We start from the raw sequence: 22,212 nt of genomic DNA on the forward strand, positions 1-22,212 counted from the left end.
GCTCCGGCTCGGATGTCCAGCGAGTGCTCGGCGACATCCCTCGGTATGCCGGGCATGTCCAAGGGACTCCACGCGAAGACGTCGGCGTTCGCGCGGAGAAAGTCGACGAGCACTGCTTCCTATTTGGGATCGAGCCCGGAGCCGATCCGGACTTGCTTGGAGGCGTCGCTGCTGGGGTCGAGTGGGACGGACTTAACCGTCTCCGCTGGCTCGAAGTTGCCGGCATGACGCTTCACGTCTGGCACCTCCTTAGAGAGGCTCTCTAGGTCGGCGATGAGGGCCTCGGACTCGGCGAGGGCCTCGGCGTACTCCACGCACTCCACGTCGCATTCGAACGCGTGTTTGTACGTGGGGCCGACGGTGATGACCCCGTTGGGGCCCGACATCTTGAGCTTGAGGTAGGTGTAGTTGGGGACGACCATGAACTTCGCGTAGCATGGCCTCCCCAATACCGCGTGGTAGGTTCCTCGGAACCCGACCACCTCGAACGTCAGGGTCTCCCTTCGGAAGTTGGAGGGTGTTCCGAAGCAGACGGGAAGATCGAGTTGTCCGAGGGGCTGGATGCGCTTCCCGAGGATGATCCCATGGAAAGGTGCGGCGCCCGCCCGGACCGAGGACGGATCGATACGCAGAAGCCCGAGGGTCTCGCGTAGATGATGTTGAGGCTGCTGCCTCCGTCCATGAGGACCTTGGTGAGCCTGACGTCGCCGATGACGGGGTCGACGACGAGCGGGTATTTCCCCGGGCTCGGCACATGGTCGGGGTGGTCGGCTTGGTCGAAGGTGATGGGCTTGCCGGACCAGTCTAGGTAGACTGGCGCCGCCACCTTAACCGAACAGACCTCCCGGCGCTCTTGCTTGCGGTGCCGAGCCGAGGCGTTCGCCGCTTGCCCGCCGTAGATCATGAAGCAGTCGCGGACCTCGGGGAACTCTCTTGCTTGGTGATCTTCCTTCTTGTCGTCGTCGCGGGCCCTGCCACCCTCCGCGGGTGGCCCAGCCCTGTGGAAGTGGCACCGAAGCATGACGCACTCCTCAAGGGTGTGCTTGACGGGCCCCTGGTGGTAGGGGCACGGCTCCTTGAGCATCTTGTCAAAGAGGTTGGCACCTCCGGGGGGTTTCCGAGGGTTCTTGTACTCGGCGGCGGCGACAAGGTCCGCGTCGGCGGCGTCGCGTTTTGCTTGCGACTTCTTCTTGCCCTTCTTCCTGGCGCCGCGCTGAGTTGACGCCTCGGGGGTATCTTCCGATGGGCGGCCCTGGGGCTGCTTGTCCTTCCAGAAGATAGCCTCGACCGCCTCCTGGCCGGAGGCGAACTTGGTGGCGATGTCCATCAGCTCACTCGCCCTGGTGGGGGTCTTGCGACCCAGCTTGCTCACCAGGTCGCGGCAGGTGGTGCCGGCGAGGAACGCGCCGATGACATCCGAGTCGGTGATGTTGGGCAGCTCGGTGCGCTGCTTCGAGAATCGCCGGATGTAGTCCCGGAGAGACTCTCCCGGCTGCTGTCGGCAGCTTCGGAGGTCCCAGGAATTCCCGGGGCGCACGTACGTGCCCTGGAAATTGCCGGCGAAAGCTTGGACTAGGTCGTCCCAGTTGGAGATCTGCCCCGGAGGTAGGTGCTCCAACCAGGCGCGAGCGGTGTCGGAGAGGAACAGGGGGAGGTTGCGGATGATGAGGTTGTCATCGTCCGTTCCACCCAGTTGGCAGGCCAGACGGTAGCCCGCGAGCCACACTTCCGGCCTCGTCTCCCCTGAGTACTTTGTGATAGTAGTCGGGGGTCAGAACCGGGTCGAGAACGGCGCCCGTCGTATGGCCCGGCTGAAGGCCTGCGGACCGGGTGGTTCGGGCGAGGGACTCCAATCCTCCCCGCTGTCGTAGCGTCCCCCACGCCTGGGGTGGTAGCCTCGGTGCACCCTCTCATCGAGGTGGGCCCGACGGTCGCGGTGATGGTGCTCGTTGCCGAGGCGACCCAGGGCCGCAGGCGCTGTGTTGCGCGTGCGCCCGGTGTAGACCAAGGCTTCCCGCATGAATCGGGAAGTCGCGGCATGATGTTCCGAGGGGTACCCCTGCCTTCAGGAGGCGGAGCTCTCGGCCCGCCGGACCGCGGCGCCTTCCAGGAGATCCTTGAGCTCTCCCTGGATTCGCCGCCCCTCGGTGGTTGATGGCTCCGGCATCGCGCGGAGGAGCATTGCTGCTGCAGCCAGGTTCTGGCCGACCCCACTGGATGCGGGTGGCGGCCTGACCCTGACATCGTCGGCGATGCGGTGCTAGAAGCCCTGGGGTAGATGTCGCATTTATCCGGCCAGAGGTTGGCCCGCCCATGCCTGTCCGACGTCCCGGCGGATTGGCTCAAGCGCTCATGCTCCCTCGTCGAGCCTGAGCTGCACCCCGCGGATTTGCTCAAGCTGTGGGTCGTGACCTCCCATCGGAACGGGGACCACAGCTAGTTCCCGTGGGATGTCAACGCGAGGCACCAGCCTAGGGAGATCACCGTCCTCCGGCATGCCGAGATGGTTGCCTTCGGAGGGACCCCCTAGATCGACGTGGAAACATTCGCGGCTCGGGCCGCAGTCCTCGTCGCCGAGGCTACGGCTACCGTCGGAACAGTCGGAAAGGCAGTAGTCGCATGCGGTCATGAAGTCCCGCATGGCACGGGGGTTGCCAAGTCCGAAGAAATCCCAACAGAAGCTGGGCTTGTCGTCTTCCTCGGAACCAGAGGGCCCGTAGGTCAAGACGTCCGTCAGCCGGTCCCAAGGTGACCGCATACGAAACCCCAGAGGGTTCGGATTCGCCCCTGCGAGAGCGTCCGCCAAAGCGGAGCCGCTAGGCTGGTCGAGGCTGAATCCGAAAGGCGTGGGATGGGAATCGGTCGGTACCTCTTGGTCGACGGGCGGTGATGAAGTCACGTCGGGGACTGACTGCACCGTCGTCTCAGGTACGAGGGTGACACCCAGCAAGCCTTTCGCGAGCGTGCTGGCGTCGTCCGTTTGCTCGGGATTGGCGTGTCGCGGGGAGACAGCGCTCGTCTTCGTTTCAAGCGCGAGGTCGATGCCCGGCGCCCCCCCCCCGCTGGAGTGCTGGCGTTGTCGACTCGCTCGACGGCCGACGAGGCGCCGCCTCCTGCTTGGCCTTGGTTGCCCCGCCTCCTCCTCCGTCGGCGGGGAAGAGGATGGGGCGAGCTCGAAGGTTGTTCTTCCACCACGCGAGGAAGACGTCGTCGATCCCACCGCCGGCGGGCGGACTGTCGGCCGCCATTGTCGCTGTCGCCCTGCGGTGGGAAGAGTATCATGTCGTAGCTGCCGTCGAGGGACATGAACTCAAGGCTCCCGAAACGGAGCACCGTCCCGGGCCGGAGAGGTTGCTGGAGACTACCCATCTGGAGCTTGACGGGAAGCTGTTCGTCAACACGCAGCAGGCCCCTACCTGGCGCGCCAACTGTCGGCGTTTCGAGACCTGGGGGTCCCTAAGCCGACGAGTGAAGTGTCGCCGCGTGCCCCAGCCCAGATGGGTCGGCGCGAGGCCGAGCGCGAAGGGGGGAAGTGAGATGGCCGGAGACGTGCGTGAGAGAGGTGGAAATCCCACGGCCTTCGTGTTCGTCCCGCGCCCAGGTCGGGTGCGCTTGCAGTAGGGGGTTACAAGCGTCCACACGGGGGAGGGAGCGAGCGGCCTCACGCGAGCGCCTGTCTCGTCCTCGTCCCCGCGCGGCCAACCCTCTCTAAGAGGGCCCTGGTCCTTCCTTTTATAGGCGTAAGGAGAGGATCCAGGTGTACAATGGGGGGTGTAGCAGAGTGCTACATGTCTAGCGGAGGAGAGCTAGCGCCCTAAGTACACGCCATCGTGGCGGCCGGAGAGATTTTGGCGCCCGGTTTGTGTGATGTCGTGGCCGTCGGAGGAGCGCTGGAGCCTGGCGGAGGGACAGCTGTCGGGGCCGTCGAGTCCTTGCTGACGTCCTCTTGCTTCCGTAACGGGGCCGAGAGCCGCCATCGTCAGGGAGCGTGCGGGGCGCCATCATCGCCTATCTGGCGGAGCGAGCCAGATGGGACGCCGGTCTTGTTCCCCGTAGCCTGAATCAGCTTGGAGTAGGGTAATGATGGCGCCTCCTGTTGACGTGGCCGGTCCGCGCCCTAGGTTGGGCGATGTGGAGGCTCCTCCGAGGTCGAGGTCGAGTCCGTCTTCCGTGGCCGAGGCCGAGTCCGAGCCCCTAGGTCGGGCGAGGCGAAGGCCGTTGGCTGAGGCCAGGGCGGAATTTGAGTCCTGGGGTCGTGCGAAGCGGAGTTTGTCGTCTTCTGGGGCTGAGCCCAAGTCCGAGCCCTGGGTCGGGCGGAGCGGAGTTCGCCGTCTTTCGGGGCTTAGCCCGAGTCCGAGCCCTGGGTCGGGCGGAGCGGAGTTCGCCGTCTTCCGGGGCTTAGCCCAAGTCCGAGCCCTGGGTCGGGCGGAGCGGAGTTCGCCGTCTTCCGGGGCTTAGCCCGAGTCCGAGCCCTGGGTCGGGCGGAGCGGAGTTCGCCGTCTTCCGGGGCTTAGCCCGAGTCCGAGCCCTGGGTCGGGCGGAGCGGAGCTTCCTATGGTGCGTGCGGCCGGGCCTGACTGCCTGTCAGCCTCACTCTTTCAAGTGGCACCGCATTCGGAGTGGCGCAGGCGGCGCTGTCTTTCTGTCAGACCGGTCAGTGGAGCGGCGAAGTGACGGCGGTCACTTCGGCTCTGTCGGCTGAGGGGCGCGCGTCAGGATAAAGGTGTCAGGCCACCTTTGCATTAAATGCTCCTGTGATTTGGTCAGTCGGTGCGGCGATTTGGTCAGGGTTGCTTCTTGGCGAAGACAGGGCCTCAGGCGAGCCGGAAATATGTTCGCCGCTGGAGGGGGGCCTCGGGCGAGGCGGAGATCCTCCGGGGTCGGCTGCCCTTGTCCGAGGCTAGGCTCAGGCGAGGCGTGATCGAGTCCCTCGAATGGACTAATCCCTGACTTAATCGCACCCATCAGGCCTTTGCAGCTTTATGCTGATGGGGGTTACCAGCTGAGAATTAGGAGCCTTGAGGGTACCCCTAATTATGGTCCCCGACAATGTTGTAGAAAGTTTAGCTAACATCCAAGTTTCTTCTATATGTTTTCCTTTCTAATCCTTTTGGTGATGCATATGGGAATGACTAAGTCAACAAAAAATGTTTGTAGGACCGAGTAAGACAAGAAAAAGACAAACAACACAATCAGTCTGGTATGCCTAATTATTCCCTTGATTCATGATTATGGTTTTGCCTCTTGATTTAATGTGAAGTTCCCCTCATCCACCCTTTTCTATCATTCGAGATATACAACCCACCGTAAGGTTAGAGATATATTTTCTCAATTGGCGATTACAATTTATGTCCTGTTCCAAGAAAAGAGAAGCCACTACAACCTTGAATTCTTTATGTTGTCATCGTGTATGTTTAGTAGGCATAAAAGAAGAAAAAGGCATTTTTCTATGGAGATTCATGCTGGTGGCATAAATCTAACTACAACTATAAAAGGGAAGCAGTACAACAACTCTTGTTTGATTAAGTATATCCTTGATTCATGACTAGAGTTTTGTTATTAAATCGTTGAAAATTCAAGCTATTGTCTTTTGTGTTCGCTGACATTATGGTCTGTGTTTAGCAGGTACTCGAGTGAAAAAGATTTCACCATAGTCAGGTCCATGGTTATGACAAATCACAGTTGTCTGTTACATTACATCGATGTAATCTTCACGCAAGATCTCAACAATGTTTGGTTGGTTACTTACACCCCACTCTAGATTAACATGTTCTGAATTTTTTGTTCAAAGCTACAATTAACACATGCTAAATGGTAATTTCTTTAAAATGATCCAATTGAGTTTGCAACTGCACATGGTTTTTGCCAAGTTTCATCAAGTACTGCTCCAACAGAACAAACAATCATGGAAATTGGAATGTTGAGCTAAGTCATTGGGGTCTCAAGAAGAGGTCCAGGAATCCTAAGAATGATATGATAACCATGCTTAAATACAGATGGCATAAATTTTGCATTGATAACGATGTAGGTTGGTGATAGGTGTTTTTTCATGTTCATTCATGGGCCTCACCTTTTCTGATGTGACGAAAGAAAACTATATTGATCTTGATCTGAGCTATACATTGAAGGTCGATATAGTAAAGGAGCACTTAGACATTGCTGCTCATAGATTTAGGTGCTCATAGATTTAGGTACTGCCATCAAACATTGTCTTCTGATCCTTATATGCAGTGCCTGGTTCTTATAGCTTGCATGTATTTTATGCATTGACTATAGGGAAAAGAAGTGTGTGCATTGCTGGTGATCCAATTACCTCTAAATCAAGTTAATAACTTAAAATAATTGCAGTTTAAATGTTATGTCGTATGCTCTCTACTAATACTAATCGTTATTTCAAAACTTTGTATTTAATACTAATCGTTATTTCAAAACTTTGTATTGCTAAATTCAAACGCGCGCGATGGAGCGCGCCAGTCCACTAGTTTATATGATGGTACTACGCATCAACGGCGCACCAAAAACCCAGCCACACCACACATCACGGCGCCTATCACGATCCAACGAAGGTGAGAGTTACAAAGCCAGGTATAAGGGCAACAAAAGAAGAACTCAGGTGACAGAAACAGGAGATCAGTCTCAAATGACAAACTACGTGGTAAATGCTCCCCCTCACGCTTTTTCCATGGCCAGAACCCAGCGGGCTCACAAGAGGCGGATGCTGGGATGTCTCACTACAACTGAACCGAGATCATCCATCAGGTTGCTGGTACCATCGCAGCAGGCGCCGTGGTTCTCGACCCTAGGGCTGCTGCCCGTGCTGCTGGAGACCGATCCGAAGGCGGTCGTCCTCTGCAGAACTCCCACGGGGGACGACTGCATGCCGTGGCCTGAATCCCAGCAGTAGTAGTCGGTTAGAGGTGGCGCCGCCGACGGGCAACCTCTTGCTTCCGCGTTGCTGTTGTTCTTGGCCAGAACCTCCCCCAACGGGCCGCCCGTCGAAGAGTCGCGGAACATCGTCGCCCAGGTCGCTTCTAGCTGGCTAACCTCGTATCTGTTCGCTGCAGCGCTGACGACGCCAGATGGGGTATACTCGCGGCCCAGCTTGAGAGGTGACAGAATCAGCTTCTCGTGGTCGTGGATGGGAGATGTGGAGGCCGATGATAGCTCGGAGGATGCCATTGGAGCGGATACTGAGAGCTGGGACCTCTGAGCTCTGGGCATGTCCTCTGCCTCGGGCCATGAAAGACCTCCCTGGGCAGGTGGCGTCCTGGGCCAGTCCACAAAGTGTTGCAGGGAGGCGGAGCTCTGGTGCTCACTCAGACTCCGTGAGCTGAGCAGATTTTTGACACTCTTCAAGGAACTATGAGGTGAACTCGTCAGTGAATCCGATGGAACAAGGCCAAACTCTGGCCTTGAGCTGCTCACTTCGAAAAGAGCAGTGTTCTGTTTCGAGAACGGAAACACGCTGCCTGCAGTGTTTCCTGTGTTCATGGAAGTCAGCATCGAGACATTGTCAGAGTCCTGCATGTTTTCGCTCTCGTTCGACAGTTTGTTCGCCAGTTCCCTGCACGAATCGTTCGACAGTGGGATTAGGTGGCATGTGTATCGAAGAACGACGGGAACCTTGAGCGTTTTTTGAACATGTTCATGTTTGCAAATCCATGGAAACACTTGACCGAAGACTTTGAGATGGAAGTATCTACTGTGAAAACTACAGTGCCGACAAGTATCGTACTAATATCATATCCAAAAGTGCAGTATCCCACTACAGAAGAGAATACCTGCTATATTGCAGAGAGCATGGATCAGTCGCACCCGTGGCATAGCTCTTCCCCGGCTGCCGGTGCCGATTGACAGCGAGGCCAGCAGCAGCAGTAGCTCCGGCGCCGGCCAGAGCAGCAGCATGCTGGGTAGCAGCAGCAGCAGCAGCCGCCACGGCCACCGCGGACATGGCTTTCGCGGCATGGCCAGGCTGGTCTTCCACATGCTTTCTTGAACGATGGCGTCCCCGGTTCATGTGTCGCTCGCAGTACTTCTGGTCGGCGACCGCGTCCCTGGAGCACCGCCACTTCTTGCCGTCCGTCCGGCGGCACCGCCCAGGCTCCAGATCCGCATTGCCGGAGTAGCCCAGCTGGAAGGAGCCCCACCCGACTGTGCCAACAGGCAACAAGCAGCAGCGCCAATCAAGATTCCGAAAAGGAAAGAACCGACGCGGCTTTTTTATCATGTCGATGTGCATGATGGAACTGAACTACTGAAGCTAGCGCCCAGGCAATAGCACTCAGCACTCTCGGTCGCCTTTGCTTTTTGCGTCCTCCTCTCTTTCTTCGCTTACATGTGCTCGTGCCGAAGTAGGGAGGCGGGTAGGGAGACGATGCGAGGCTCCCGCTCCTCCTGATGGGGACGAGGAGGCTGTGAGGTACGGGGCTGTTCGCGGACAGGTACTTGTAGATCAGGGCCTGGTGCTCCAGCTCGATCCACTGCGGCGGCGTGAAGGGGCCTCTCACCCTCGCCGAGCTCATCAATCCTGCGGGGGAGGAAACAGGCAGGCGTAGTTAGGAGGAGATGAGCAGCAGAGCAGTGAAAGCCAACAAGGCACAGCCAAAAACATGTACTGCTTCATAGAGATTAGAGACAAAGAAACCTGGAACAAAGTCCTGGTGTTGGCACCTTTTTGGGGCGCCAATCACTCAAAAGAACCGGCGGCGGTGCTCTCTGGTCAGGCGCGGACGGTCCGCGACGCAGGGCCGGACGGTCCGCGACCTGGCACGAGGCTAGGGTTTCCTGCCTGACGGCCGGACGGTCCGCGCCCTAGGGCCGGACGGTCCGCGACCTGGCGACAGGGTCGTCTTCCTCCTCCTTGCTGGAATCTAGATCTCGTCCCCTGGGGGGGAAAGATCTTAAGGTGCTCCGGGTTGACAGGTCACCCGGGGCGTCCCCAGATGACGTGGAGTCGTCTAGGAATTAAGAGATCAATTCGAGGAAGAGGTCTTGGATGGACAACTAGATCTTGCCCCTCGGGAGGGGTGAGATCTTAGGGTCGTCTTGGGATCGGCAGGCCACCCAAGACGGATCTAGACGACGTAGAGTCGAATAGGGGTGAAGGTGGATATGCGGAAGACTACAACTAGAACTATGCTACATCTACTCCTAGGGCAGGAAAAGTAAATAAGGTAATTGGTTCGATTGGAATGTGTTCGGGGGTTCTCAATCGGCCGTACCCCTTTATATTTATAGGGGAGGAGGTCTGGACCTTTTCCTAAGAGATAGCCAACAAACTCCCACGTGATTAGATGGATAACCACGCAGGAGATAAGGATAAATATCCGAGTTAATCTAATCTCGGGACACGCGGACCGTCCGGGCCCAAGGGCCGAACCGTCCGCTCATTTTGGTGCCCAACATATGCCCCCCTGCCTTTTGGTGGAGCTTGGCGAACCAAAAGCATCAGTGAAAACTTCGGAAATAATTGACCTCATGAGCTTTTGTTCCCGATGTAAGGACTCAGCTCGATGCAAGTCATCGGCTCTTGCGATCAGATAATATAAATAATTGATGAAACTTTAATGCACAGAGGCCGTTTCGGATCGCATCCTCTTCGGCCATGTCTACCTGATCAACCTGTCAATAGGCAAAAACTTGTGGTGCCCCCCAGCCCAAATAAGCAAACGGATTGGGCCAGAAATACGAATTCGTCGCCGTACCACCCCACACATGAGCAGGACAACACATCGGCGATGGATAGAACGGGACGCACCATGCTATCCCTGGAGGAGGATGACAAGGCGATCTTGGTTGTGCTACCTTTTGGGTCCGTTTAGTCGTCTTTTGCTTTCGCACAGACCGCCCTTTTGACTTCGTCTGCTTTATTGGCCGGTTGTGTGGAACGGCCTTCTTCGTATATTTGGCAAGCAATTGACCAAAAGTAGGGTCGACTCTACTGAGTCGTCCAGACGTCTTAATAGTATTTTGTTTCCTAACACTTGTTTTGGAACCTTGTGGTCCGGTGGTCTGAGGTTGCTGCTTCTGACTGTTTGCGGACTGTCCGACCATTATAGCCGGACCGTCCGCTACTGTCTCGGACTGTTCAGCCTTAGTACCCGGATCGTCAGGCGTACGCAGGACAGGTGACCGTGATCGGGTGTCCGATCGTGCTTGCCCCCCGGTGCCTCCGGTCTTTCTTTTGTCCGGAGTCTTCCGAGTAACCATTATGTGTGACATATTTGGTGTACGGGGATCACCAATGACGATATTTTTATCTTTGCTTTTATCGGCCGCACAGGGCCGAACTATGACTTTTTTGCTTGTCGGCTCTAATATGGTGGCAGGGACAGGTGGCCTGTCAATCCTCACCTCCTTTTGAAACCTCAACCGGCCTTCGTTTATAGCCGATTGTATTTGCCGACGAAAGACAGCACAATCATTGGTGTTATGAAGAAAGGAGCCATGCCATTTACAATATATACGCCCTTTTAATTCTTCAACTGGAGGAATTATATGTGATAGTTTAATATTACCATGTTTAAGCAACTCATCAAATATTTTATCACACTTAGTAATATGAAATGTGAACTTAACCTTTTCCTTTTGTGTCGAGTGCGGGTGAGAGCGAACAGAAGGTTTGGCCTTAGTGGGCCAAACAAGCTCAGGGACATGTGACTTTTTTGGTTCTTGGGGGTTGTGTGGCCGGTTATATGTACGCCGGCCTTCCACACTAGACGGATCACAGGTGACTTCTGGTGCTCCGGACGATCCGACCTGCACAGTCGGACGGTCTGCGGGTGGATCGGACGGTCCGGTACTATCCTCGGACTGTCCGGTCACGTCAGGCAACACCTGTGACCCTTGCGGTGGGCTCTGTGTAACTCCGGACTGTCCGGCGTAGGGTGCCGGACGGTCTGACGGAGGGTCGGACGGTCCGCGATTGTGTGCGGACGGTCCGACCGTGCTCAGGGTTGACTCACCATTTAGCGAAGATGGTGGTGACGGTCGTTCTGGATATGAGTCCATCGGCACACCAGAATATGGCTGGGAAAACCCATTTGTTGCCGATGTGTTTGGCGCAATTGTTTCAGCGCCTAATTTATGTGATAAAAAATCAGGCATGTGAGTTTTTCCTAATGCATGTGCCATCCTCTCTATATCCTCCGTAATACTTTTAATCTGATTATCAAAAGAAATTTTAATAGATGGAATATCATCGGCTGACCTGGCATCACCTATCGTGGGGAGCTGTTGCAGCACGGCTAACATATACTCGGCGTTTATCTCCCTTTCTTGGACGGTCTTCTGGTGGCAGTCTACCCTGAAGTGCGAGAGGTACCACTTATCCGCCACCTTGAGCACCTGATCCTTTTGTCGATGGGCCTCCTCGTCTATTTTCTTCATGTCATCTTCTAATCTTTTATGCTCAGCGGCCGATAAATTAGTCAGCCTTTTGTTGCTGTTTGGAGAAGCACCGTTGAGATCTTTAGAATCGGCCATGTAAGCCTGATTTTGTAGATCTGCAACTTCGTCCCCAGCGGAGTCGCCAAAAAGTATGTTAGCACCTTTTTGGGGCGCCAATCACTCAAAAGAACTGGCGGCGGTGCTCTCTGGTCAGGCGCGGACGGTCCGCGGCGCAGGGCCGGACGGTCCGCGACCTGGCACGAGGCTAGGGTTTCCTGCCTGACGGCCGGACGGTCCGCGCCCTAGGGCCGGACGGTCCGCGACCTGGCGACAGGGTCGTCTTCCTCCTCCTTGCTGGAATCTAGATCTCGTCCCCTGGGGGGAAAAGATCTTAAGGTGCTCCGGGTCGACAGGTCACCCGGGGCGTCCCCAGATGACGTGGAGTCGTCTAGGAATTAAGAGATCAATTCGAGGAAGAGGTCTTGGATGGACAACTAGATCTTGCCCCTTGGGAGGGGTGAGATCCTAGGGTCGTCTTGGGATCGGCAGGCCACCCAAGACGGATCTAGACGACGTAGAGTCGAATAGGGGTGAAGGTGGATATGCGGAAGACTACAACTAGAACTATGCTACATCTACTCCTAGGGCAGGAAAAGTAAATAAGGTAATTGGTTCGATTGGAATGTGTTCGGGGGTTCTCAATCGGCCGTACCCCTTTATATTTATAGGGGAGGAGGTCTGGACCTTTTCCTAAGAGATAGCCAACAAACTCCCACGTGATTAGATGGATAACCACGCAGGAGATAAGGATAAATATCCGAGTTAATCTAATCTCGGGACACGCGGACCGTCCGGGCCCAAGGGCCGAACCGTCCGCTCATTTTGGTGCCCAACACCTGGCTACTGCAAGTACTATCATAAACCTGATATATGCAGCAAGCTTGAATCGTGGGCTCCATTGAAACTTTCTTGTATGCATTCTTGCTCCTTTAGCTGTTTCTCATTTTTTAAGTTTCCGAGTTGTAAGTGGAGAGTGAAATTGCAGTGAAACGACTCAAATCTCTATTGATCAGTTAGCGTCGTTTATATACACGTACAAGAGCTGAAAGAGTCAGCCGGAGAACCTGCATGCTAACTAACCCTGCTAGCTAAACGGAGAGTAAGGGAACATGCAACTCAGAGACAGAGGAAGCAGTTACAGGAGCGATTCTATCGCTTACAGCCCCCCGCAGTGTGAGCGGTCTCTGGATGAGAGACGCACAGACTGTTTCTGAAAGCTTCAAAGGTGCTAGTAGGCAAGCCCTCCGTCATGACATCGGCAAACTGTTGATCGGTTGGCACATGAAGAACACGACACTTACCCAAGGCAACCTTTTCTCTCACAAAATGAACATCTAGCTCAATGTGTTTAGTTCGTCGATGATGGATAGGATTGGAACTCATATAGCATGCGGAGACATTATCACAAAATACCACCATGGCCTTCTCTTGCTTGCAGCCAAGTTCACCGAGTAACTGACAGAGCCATGTTGATTCTGCAACGGCATTAGCCACCCCCCTATATTCAGCTTCAGCGCTAGATCGTGACACTGTCGACTGTCGCTTGGAGGACCAAGACACCATAGCATCTCCTAAGTAAACACAATAACCAGAGGTTGAACGTCGAGTGTCCGGACAGCCGGCCCAATCGGCATCGGAATAGGCTACGACATCGAGCTTCGATGAGCAGCGAAGATGCAGACCAAGAGTGCAGGTACCACGGACATACCGAAGGATGCGTTTTACCAGAGCTTGGTGAGTGGTGCTGGGGTTCTGCATATGCAAACAAGCCTGCTGAACCGCATACTGAAGATCTGGACGCGTCATGGTCAAGTACTGCAAAGCACCAACGATGCTGCGATATGACGAAGCTTCTTCAGCAGTCAGAGCGATGCCAGAGGTACTAGAGAGTTTCCCTGCAGTGTCAACTGGTGTTTTGCATGGTGTACAATCCTTCATGCCAGACCGATCAAGGAGATCGCAAGCATATTGATGCTGGTGCAAGAAGAAGCCAGAAGGTGATCTGCTAACTTGGATGCCCAGGAAATAGTGTAAGGCACCCATATCCTTGAGTGTGAACTGAGCATGAATCTTGGAGATGACATGTTTCAGAAGGGACACTGAGGAAGCAGTGACCACTATATCATCAACGTACAACAACAGGTACACAGACTCGGAACCACGACGAAGGACAAAGAGAGAATGATCGGACTTTGTTGGAGTGAAACCAAGGGCACCAAGAAAACTTGCAAATCGGATATACCACGCCCGAGGGGCCTGTTTGAGGACATAAAGGCTTTTGTTCAACTTGCAAACATGATCAGCATGCGTGGAATCAATGAAACCGGCCGGTTGGCGTGCATAGATGTGCTCATCAAGAATGTCGTGCAGGAATGCATTGTTCACGTCAAGCTGGTGAACAGGCCAGTCACGGGAGCTTGCAATAGTAAGAATGGTACGTATAGTCGCTGATTTGACGACCGGGCTATACGTCTCACCGTAGTCGACACCTGGTCGTTGTGTGAAGCCACGCACTACCCAGCGTGCTTTATAGCGATCGAGGGTGCCATCCTCTTTGAGTTTGTGGCGAAAAAACCACTTCCCACTGACAATGTTGCGACCAGGCGGTTTAGGAACTAAGGACCATGTGTTATTGGAGAGAAGAGCTTGGAACTCTGCCTCCATGGCAGCTCGCCAATTGGGATCTTTGAGAGCGGCGTGCACAGATTTGGGAAGAGGTGAGATGGTTTCAGCAGTGCCAACACCAGCATATCGTGGATTGGGCTTTTGTATTCCAGAGCGTGATCGAGTGATCATGTGGTGAGGGGCGACAACACGCTGAACTAGAGGAGGAACATGAGAGGTGGTTGTTGGAGTAGAGGTCGTTGGGTTAGGAGATGAAGTGTGTTGATATTGAGAGGTGGAAGGATCAGTGGGCTGAATCTGCGGTGTAGACGATGGTGAACGTGTGGACGTGTTGACAGTCGAAGCAGTGGACCGTGTAGGGAGATCCAAGGAAACCGGATCATCAGTTGCAAGATCCGGGGACCATGGGATATAGGAAGAGGTGGACGTGGCAGACGGATGCGAACGTAGCGGAAAAATGGCTTCGTCAAAATAGACGTGCCTAGAGATGATGATGCGTCTCGTAGCAAGATCGTAACACCTGTAACCACGATGCTCCGAGGACATGCCAAGGTGAATGCAGGCGGTTGATCTCGGTGCAAGTTTGTGAGCAGTGGTGGAAGTTGTGTTCGGATAACATAAGCAGCCGAAAACACGAAGATATGAATAATCAGGAGCACGGAGAAATAGAAGAGAATATGGTGTGTCTAATGACTTGGGTTTGCACGGACGACAATTTAGGAGATCAGTAGACGTGCGCAGCGCCTCGGCCCAGAACGTGGGTGGCATGCCAGCGTGAATGAGGAGAACACGAAGACCGTCGTTTAGGGAGCGAAGAATACGCTCAGCTTTCCCATTTTGTTGTGACGTATAAGGGCAGGAGAGACGGAGAATAATGTCGTGGGAGGAGTAGAACGCGCGAAGAGCATTGTTGTCAAACTCTCGTCCATTGTCAGTTTGGAATGCGAGGATAGGGCGATTGAACTGGGTGCGAACGAGAGCGTGAAAATGAGTGATTGTTTGCGCGACGTCAGACTTGTGGCGAAGGGGAAACGTCCAGACAAAATGTGTATAGTCATCAAGTAATGCGAGGTAGTATTGAAAACCACTAAAACTGCATACTGGTGACGTCCATACGTCGCAGTGAACTAGCTGGAACGGTGCAGAGGTTTTGGGAATGGAGGGAGAGAAGGGCAGACGAACGTGTTTCCCAACACGACAAGCATGACAAGTGTGAGAAAGAGTTTTATTACAAATGAAAGTGGAGCTACGAAGGAGACGATAAAACGATTCCCTGCCAGGATGACCGAGCCGCTGATGCCAGAGATCAGCCGTCGTGGCAGTGAGACAGTGAGGAGCACACGACCCATGAAGACGGTAAAGATCCTCGTTGCTATCACAGCGGAGAACCACCTTCTTCGTGTGAAGATCCTTAACAGAAAACCCAAACTTGTCAAATTCAATGGTGATGGGATTATCACGTGTAAGAGCTCGAACAGAAATGAGATTCTTGATGAGAAAGGGAGAAATAAGAACATTGTTAAGTGCAAGAGAAGAGGAAGATGTCGGGAGAGTGGTGGAGCCAGAGTGAGTAATGGGTAAGGATGAACCATCACCAACAATGATGCGTGTGTTCGAGGAAATGGGGGTGGGAGATGAAACCATACCAGAGCCGGAGGCCATGTGTGATGATGCCCCAGTGTCAAGAAACCAGTCACCACCAGAGTTCGCCAGTGACAGGTTGGTGAGCGCAGCCAGGAGCTGAGGGTGCAGCTGATCTGTGGGTGGGGGCGACGTAGATGCAGCAGCAACATGGGCCTGAGGAGGCGTGCTCTGGGGACGTGCACCGAGAAGACCGGCGCCGGAACGCGACGCCTGCGGGAGCTGCCACGCCTGGACGACACCGGTCCAAGGGTTAACATTGGGCGAGAACCCTGGGGCCGGCATCGAGGGAGTGGATGTCGTGGATGTAGGAGGCTTCTTCTTCTTCTTTGGTTTACGGCTTGCGTTGCCAGATGATGAAGAGCCACCTGCATTGCTAGGTACAGAAGCAGAAGAGTGTGCACCAAGTTTCACCTGAGCGATGAGAGCCGAGGCGGCCTGCATTTTTTCAGATTCGGCAAGGCGCTGTTCTTCGAGTTGCAGCATAGAGCGGGCTTTGTGGAAGGGAGGAAGGCGTTTGCGACTGGTGAGGTGCGGGATGTAGTTGTAGAATTTGCTATTTAGGCCACGAATGATATTTTGGACGAGATCGGCGTCGGTGATCGGAGAGCCAAGGTCGCCGAGACGATCAGCCATGTTTTTCATGCGAGTGCAATAAGCGAGGATGGAAAGATCACCTTGGTAGAAGCTGCGAAACTCAGCGTTGAGGTAGACGGCGCGCGAGTTTCTGTTGGCACGAAAAAGATCACGAACGCCACGCCACAGGGAGCGCGCTGTGTCTGCGTCCGTGGACACGGCGGCAAGGAGATCCGGAGCAATGCGGTTGTAGAGCCAGGACACAATGGCACAGTCATTTTGCACCCAATCGGAATCGCCTTGAGGTGGAGAGCCATCGATGTGGTTGCCAAGACCATACTGACCGAACACGGCGGCGAACGCACGGGTCCAGGCAGTGTAATTGGAGTCGTTAAGATCAAGAACAATGGGGACACAGGATTGGATGTTGATGCCATGAACGACAGCAGGAGAGGCAGGAGTGGAGTTGATGCGAAGCGTGTTGGGGAGATTAGCGCTCACATCAGAATCGGAGTCAGAGGAGGAAGAGCTCATGGCGGCGGCGGCAAGAAGGGCAGCGGAAATAAGGATCGGAGAGCCTCTGATACCATGTAAGTGGAGAGTGAAATTGCAGTGAAACGACTCAAATCTCTATTGATCAGTTAGCGTCGTTTATATACACGTACAAGAGCTGAAAGAGTCAGCCGGAGAACCTGCATGCTAACTAACCCTGCTAGCTAAACAGAGAGTAAGGGAACATGCAACTCAGAGACAGAGGAAGCAGTTACAGGAGCGATTCTATCGCTTACACGAGTGAAGAAAGAGGTGGAGGGGGATCACGCCACTCCTTTCCGTTTTCCCTCTAGCATAAGCACTACTAGCATTACTAGCAGACGGCATCACAGAAAGGAATGCACACACGATCGCGCCGTCGAGGACAAGAAAAGCGTTGGTGGGATGTCAGCAAAAGGAAGTGCAAACTTATGGCGATTCATATCACGAGTGATTCAATTCAATAAAGCCTTTTCAAAATAGCATTTCAAATCCTTTCTTTTCTTTTTCCGGAGGTGGGAGAACTTTTACACTATGAATTACTGAAGCTAGAAGACGGGACGGGAGTACAAGAAGAAACGGAAGAGGGCACAAATCAGCTCCATTTCTGGTATGAGCAAAGCAACGGAGAAAGGTAGCCCTAAACAAGTAAAAACTAGGGAAGTCTGTAGCTACTACCAGTCCAAGCGCAGAGAGAGGTAGCAAGGTGATTCGGATCGAAAAGCGATGACACTCGAAAAGAAGTGGATAGATAACAAGCTTTTCAATCACCAAAATCCAATCAGCAAGCAACTGAAAAAGAAAACGAGGAAGCTTTGCACCAGCACCACCGCGACAACCACCGGTCGGTCGCCGTGCTCACCTGAGCAAGAGGCCGGGGTCCCGTAGTACAGCGGCGGCATGGCACCGCCATCATCCGGGGCGGCGGCGGCGGCGGACGAGAAGCTGAGCATCCGTTCCCCGCCGTGGCCGGGGCCGCCGCAGGAGCCCAGCAGGAACGGCACGGCCGCCGTGGCCGCCGCGTCCCCGGTGCCGACGGACGCGGTCCTGGCCTGCTTGGCCCTGCCGCCGCCGCCGACGACGACGACCCACCCGTGGTCCTCTCCCCCCGCCGCGTCGCCCCGCCCGTGCTTGAGCAGCCTGCCAGATCCGGCGCCGAGCAGGCCGAGTTCCGAGGCGCCGCCGCCCGCTTCCATCACCACGACACCACCCCGCCCTGTCCCACGCTAGCTAGTGCTGCTCCCTTCCATGGGGTGCGGGATGGGAAGCGAGGGAGTGGGACGGAACTAGCGGCATTGCTCGTTTTGTGCTCGTTGCTAGAGAGCTAGCTAGCTGCTGCCTGCTGGTGAGTGTGTGTCTGTGCGCGCGCGGTGCTCGGTTGGTTTTGTGCCGGCCGGGAGGAGTGGTTGCGGTTGCGGCCTGCGCTCGGGAAACCAGTCTGGTTTTTCTTTTGGAGGCAGACACGGACCACGGACGGGGGAGAGAGAAAGGGAGCGGAGGGAGGCGCAGACGCGCAGTAAAAGCACCTAGGTGAAATATGTGTTGAGAACTACGTTACCACGGATCATCAGACTCGCTCCCTTCCCTCCCGTCAGCAGTAGAAGCGCAAGAAGCTGTAGAGTACTTGTCTCTCTTCCCATAAGTACGACAGAGAAAACACATGAGGCACATGATATAGGGTTGGGCCTCTGGCCTCTTTCTGATCTCTATTCCATATGAGGGGTACATGTTCTATATATAGAAACATGATTGCCCTCAGGGGCATATTCGGTATTTAACCACATAACTCTTCATTAGGGTTTCTCAACACTCCCCCTTGGGCGAATACCGCGACCAACACATGCCTCATTAAAACTCCCAAAAAAAACCCAGTGGGAAAATATGAAGAAAGAGCGCATGGTGACGCATATTGCATTTTGTCGGGGACCATAATTAGGGGTACCCTCAAGACGCCTAATTCTCAGCTGGTAACCCCCATCAGCATAAAGCTGCAGAGGCCTGATGGGTGCGATTAAGTCAGGGATCAGTCCATACGAGCGACTCGATCACGCCTCGCCCGAGCCTAGCCTCGGGCAAGGGCAGCCGACCCCGAGGGGTTTCCGTCTCGCCCGAGGCCCCCCCTTTAGCGGCGGACACATCTTCGGCTCGCCTGAGGCCTTGCCTTCGCTAAGAAGCAACCCTGACTAAATCGCCGCGCCGACCGACCGAGTCGCAGGAGCATTTAACGCAAAGGTAGCCTGACACCTTTATCCTGACGCGCGCGCCTGGCAGAGCCGAAGTGACCGCCGTCACTTCGCCGCTGTCGGTGTTTTGGGTCCGATCGCACACCCGGGGTTGCCCCTCAAGGTGTTTTTAGGAGTAGGACGGTGTCAACGACTGTAGCAAAATGGTTCGTGCCTGTCGCACGAGGGACAATGGACAAGATTTACAGGTTCGGGCCGCTTAGAAGTGCGTAACACCCTACGTCCTGGTGAGTATATGAGCGTGGTTACAAGAGGACTCTCTGGATTGAGGGCGCAGAGAGTTTACGTGGGTGGCTAAGAATAGAGTCGATCGTTCTGAAGGGGTGCCCCCTAGGCCTTATATACTCGACCGTGGGGCAATACACTTGGATATGATAACAACAAGTAACTAAAAGATAGAGAACCTCTCGAGTTTATCCTGCGTGATCCTCCCCGACTTATCCTCGCACGGCTTCGTTGCATGGGAGCTCCAGCGCGGGAAAGTCGGGTCTCCGTTGCAGCCGCTTGCTCGACGACGTGGGCCATCCGGGTTTGCACCAACCTGGCCTCATGTCGTTCTCCCTTGCTGGTTGTTCCCCCCCAGACCCACGAAAGAACGACCTTACGAATTATTGGGCCCTTGGGCCTTTCGTGTGGCCTTTTACTTCTTTAGTGGACCCAGGGGATATCTATCCCCCACAAGCCCCCGATCTTTGGGTTGATTTAGAGGTAATCAACTCAAAGATCCAAGGTCCAAGAAGTGATTCCCTGCTGTCTTCTCTTGCTCTGATCACTCGTCTGACCAAAGTTTAGTTTTGTGCTTGTGCCTTAGAGGTCGGCATTTTGAATTGTAGGATTCTGGACTTCATTGGGTGCACCGGAGGTGCACCCAATGGGTGTAGCCCCCGACCTTTGAGTAGATTTTAGAAGACAATCTACTCGAATGTCTTCCCCAAAGATTATCTCCATTCGCGCTCCTGCATCTCGGTTGAGAATTGGTCTTTTCAATCTTGTCCCACGCCTTAGAAGTCGGCGCTATATTGGTTTAGAATGATAATCCATGGGGTGCACCGGAGGTGCACCCAATGGGTGTAGCCCCCGACCTTCAAATGGATTTTTTAAGGATAACCCATTCGAAGGTCTTCCTTTCGTGCCTCTTTGCTGAAAATCATCTCTTTCGTTTGTAGAATTTGGCATGAAGTTATTTGCATTATGCTTTGGAGGTCAGCATTATGTCACCAATATTTTGCTGCAGAGGTCAGCATATATTTTGTCTTTAGCAGCCGAGTTTGCAATCCATCCATATCTTGCTAGGTAATGCAGTTTATTTGCTTCTGCAACTTGATTGGACGTTTGATGGACGTTCTCTGTCTAGTCCCCACATCGCTTCTGTCGGTCATATCTTGTACTTTTGCTGGCTATATTTGGCTTTCCTCTGATCCTTACTGATATCTTATTTTTGTCTTGAAGTATTTACTGCATGCCCTGCACGGATGTGACCGTTTTGAAAAATATACTGATAATTCCTGGGCGTCCCCTCCCCAATGGGTGTGGGCAAGGGGCGGCTTGGTACGCTGAGTGTTTTAGCCGGCTACTTCTGAGTAGTAATGTGATGGGACGGCTAGTGTAATCATATCCTTTGCACTGTTGACTGGAGTCCCAATGGGTGTAGAGTTGCATGAAACGGCGTCAGCCGCCTGACGTGTCTTCAGATGGGTGGAAGTGCTTATTGAATGCTTTGCGACTGTTCAGTGACCGCGGTTGGAGGTGAGCGGTTGCCTTTCCTTTCTATCAATAACGCCCTTGCTCCCCTGGTTTTTTCACATCTCTTCGTTGTTCTTTACTGCATCCTTCTCTTCTCTCCCGTCTGCTTCCACCATGGGCAAGAGTAACAAACGCAAGCGCGAGCCGACTCCTCCGTCTGAGGACTTCGGCGACTCGGAATACTCGGAGGAGGAGTTCTCCTCCGAGTCCGAGGGATCTCCGGCTCCCGTCTCTCCCCCGGCGTCGTCTGATGATTCAGACGACTCCCAGGGGATTGCCGCGGAAGTCTGGACGTACATCCGGGTCGTCGAGCGCTCCGGGCTCGAGGGCTCGGATGAGTCGGAGTACTCCTCGGATGAGGAGGACTCGGACGGCGGCGAGGACGAGGATGACGACGACGACGACGGCGACGACGACGACGGTGGCGACGGCGACGGTGACGGCAGCGGCAGCGGCGGGGGCAGTAGCGGCGGCGACGGGAGCAAGGGCAGCACCAGAGGCGGCAGCAGCAAGGGCAGCACCAGGGGCGGCGGCGGTGGCAGCAGCAGCAAGGCCAGTGGCTAAACGCCACTGGTCTTTAGATATTAGTATAGTGTAGTTAGAATAAAGTAGCAGTAATGTAGAGTAGTATAGTGTAGTTTAGTAGTAGTAGTAATGTAGAGTAGAAGTAGGGAAGCACCAACTCGCGAAGAGTTGGTTTGTAATTTCATTAACTTCCCCTTAATGAAGAACTGTCGTTTACCCCCCTTTTCGATGACTCGGTGTTGCTTTTTCTGAATGTTGAACTGTTTCTTTTGATATAGTAGAAACAACGCCGAGCGATGTGAAGGTTGACATCAGCGTTTTTAGAAGTAACACCAAACAATCGAACACAAGACCAGCGTTTTAGAGGCAACGCCGAATGATAGAAGGTCAGCGTCGGCATTTTAGAAGTAATGCCGAGCGATAGAATACGAGGTCGGTGTCGGCATTTTAGAAGTGACGCCGAGCGATTGAACGCGTGGTCGGTGTGTTAGGGGCCACGCCGAGTGATTGGAGGTCGGCGTCGACATTTTAGAAGTAACGCCGAGCGACAGAATTCGAGGTCGGCGTTTTAGAAGCAACGCCGAGTGATTGAAGGTTGACACCGGCATTTTAGAAGTAATGCCGAGCGATTGAACACGAGGTCAGCGTTTTAGAGGCAACGCCGAGTGATTGAAGGTTGACACCGGCATTTTAGAAGTAATGCCGAGCGATTGAACACGAGGTCAGCGTTTTAGAGGCAACGCCGAGTGATTAAAGGTTGACGCCGGCATTTTAGAAGTAATGTCGAGCGATTGAACACGAGGTTAGCGTTTTAGAGGCAACGCCGAGTGATAGCCAGCCTCATGAGTTATTTTGAGGATAATAACCGAGTGATGAAGTG

At 54.3% G+C, this 22,212-nt stretch overlaps 1 protein-coding gene across 1 annotated transcript; it reads right to left on the minus strand.

Moving 5' to 3' along the window:
- Positions 1-6,416: 6,416 nt before the first annotated feature.
- LOC100191470 (uncharacterized) lies at positions 6,417-18,198 on the minus strand. The gene is made up of 4 exons (NM_001350754.1): positions 17,684-18,198; positions 8,336-8,527; positions 7,782-8,151; positions 6,417-7,564 (listed from the first exon to the last, which is right to left on the minus strand). Exons 1-4 carry the CDS (start codon positions 18,015-18,017, stop codon positions 6,703-6,705), a joined length of 1,758 nt encoding a protein of 585 aa, NP_001337683.1. The 5' UTR covers positions 18,018-18,198; the 3' UTR covers positions 6,417-6,702.
- Positions 18,199-22,212: the final 4,014 nt, after the last annotated feature.

The sequence above is a fragment of the Zea mays genome, chromosome 5 (genome assembly GCF_902167145.1).
Source record: "Zea mays cultivar B73 chromosome 5, Zm-B73-REFERENCE-NAM-5.0, whole genome shotgun sequence".
NCBI lineage: Eukaryota > Viridiplantae > Streptophyta > Magnoliopsida > Poales > Poaceae > Zea > Zea mays.

Coding starts and splice junctions, on each gene's coding strand:
- LOC100191470 (NM_001350754.1), bottom strand. CDS start 18,017: ATGGAAGCGGGCGGCGGCGCCTCGGAACTCGGCCTGCTCGGCGCCGGA. Junction 8,152..8,335: donor CTACTTCGGCACGAGCACAT/GTAAGCGAAGAA, acceptor CTGTTGGCACAG/TCGGGTGGGGCTCCTTCCAG. Junction 7,565..7,781: donor TGCTCTCTGCAATATAGCAG/GTATTCTCTTCT, acceptor CGATTCGTGCAG/GGAACTGGCGAACAAACTGT.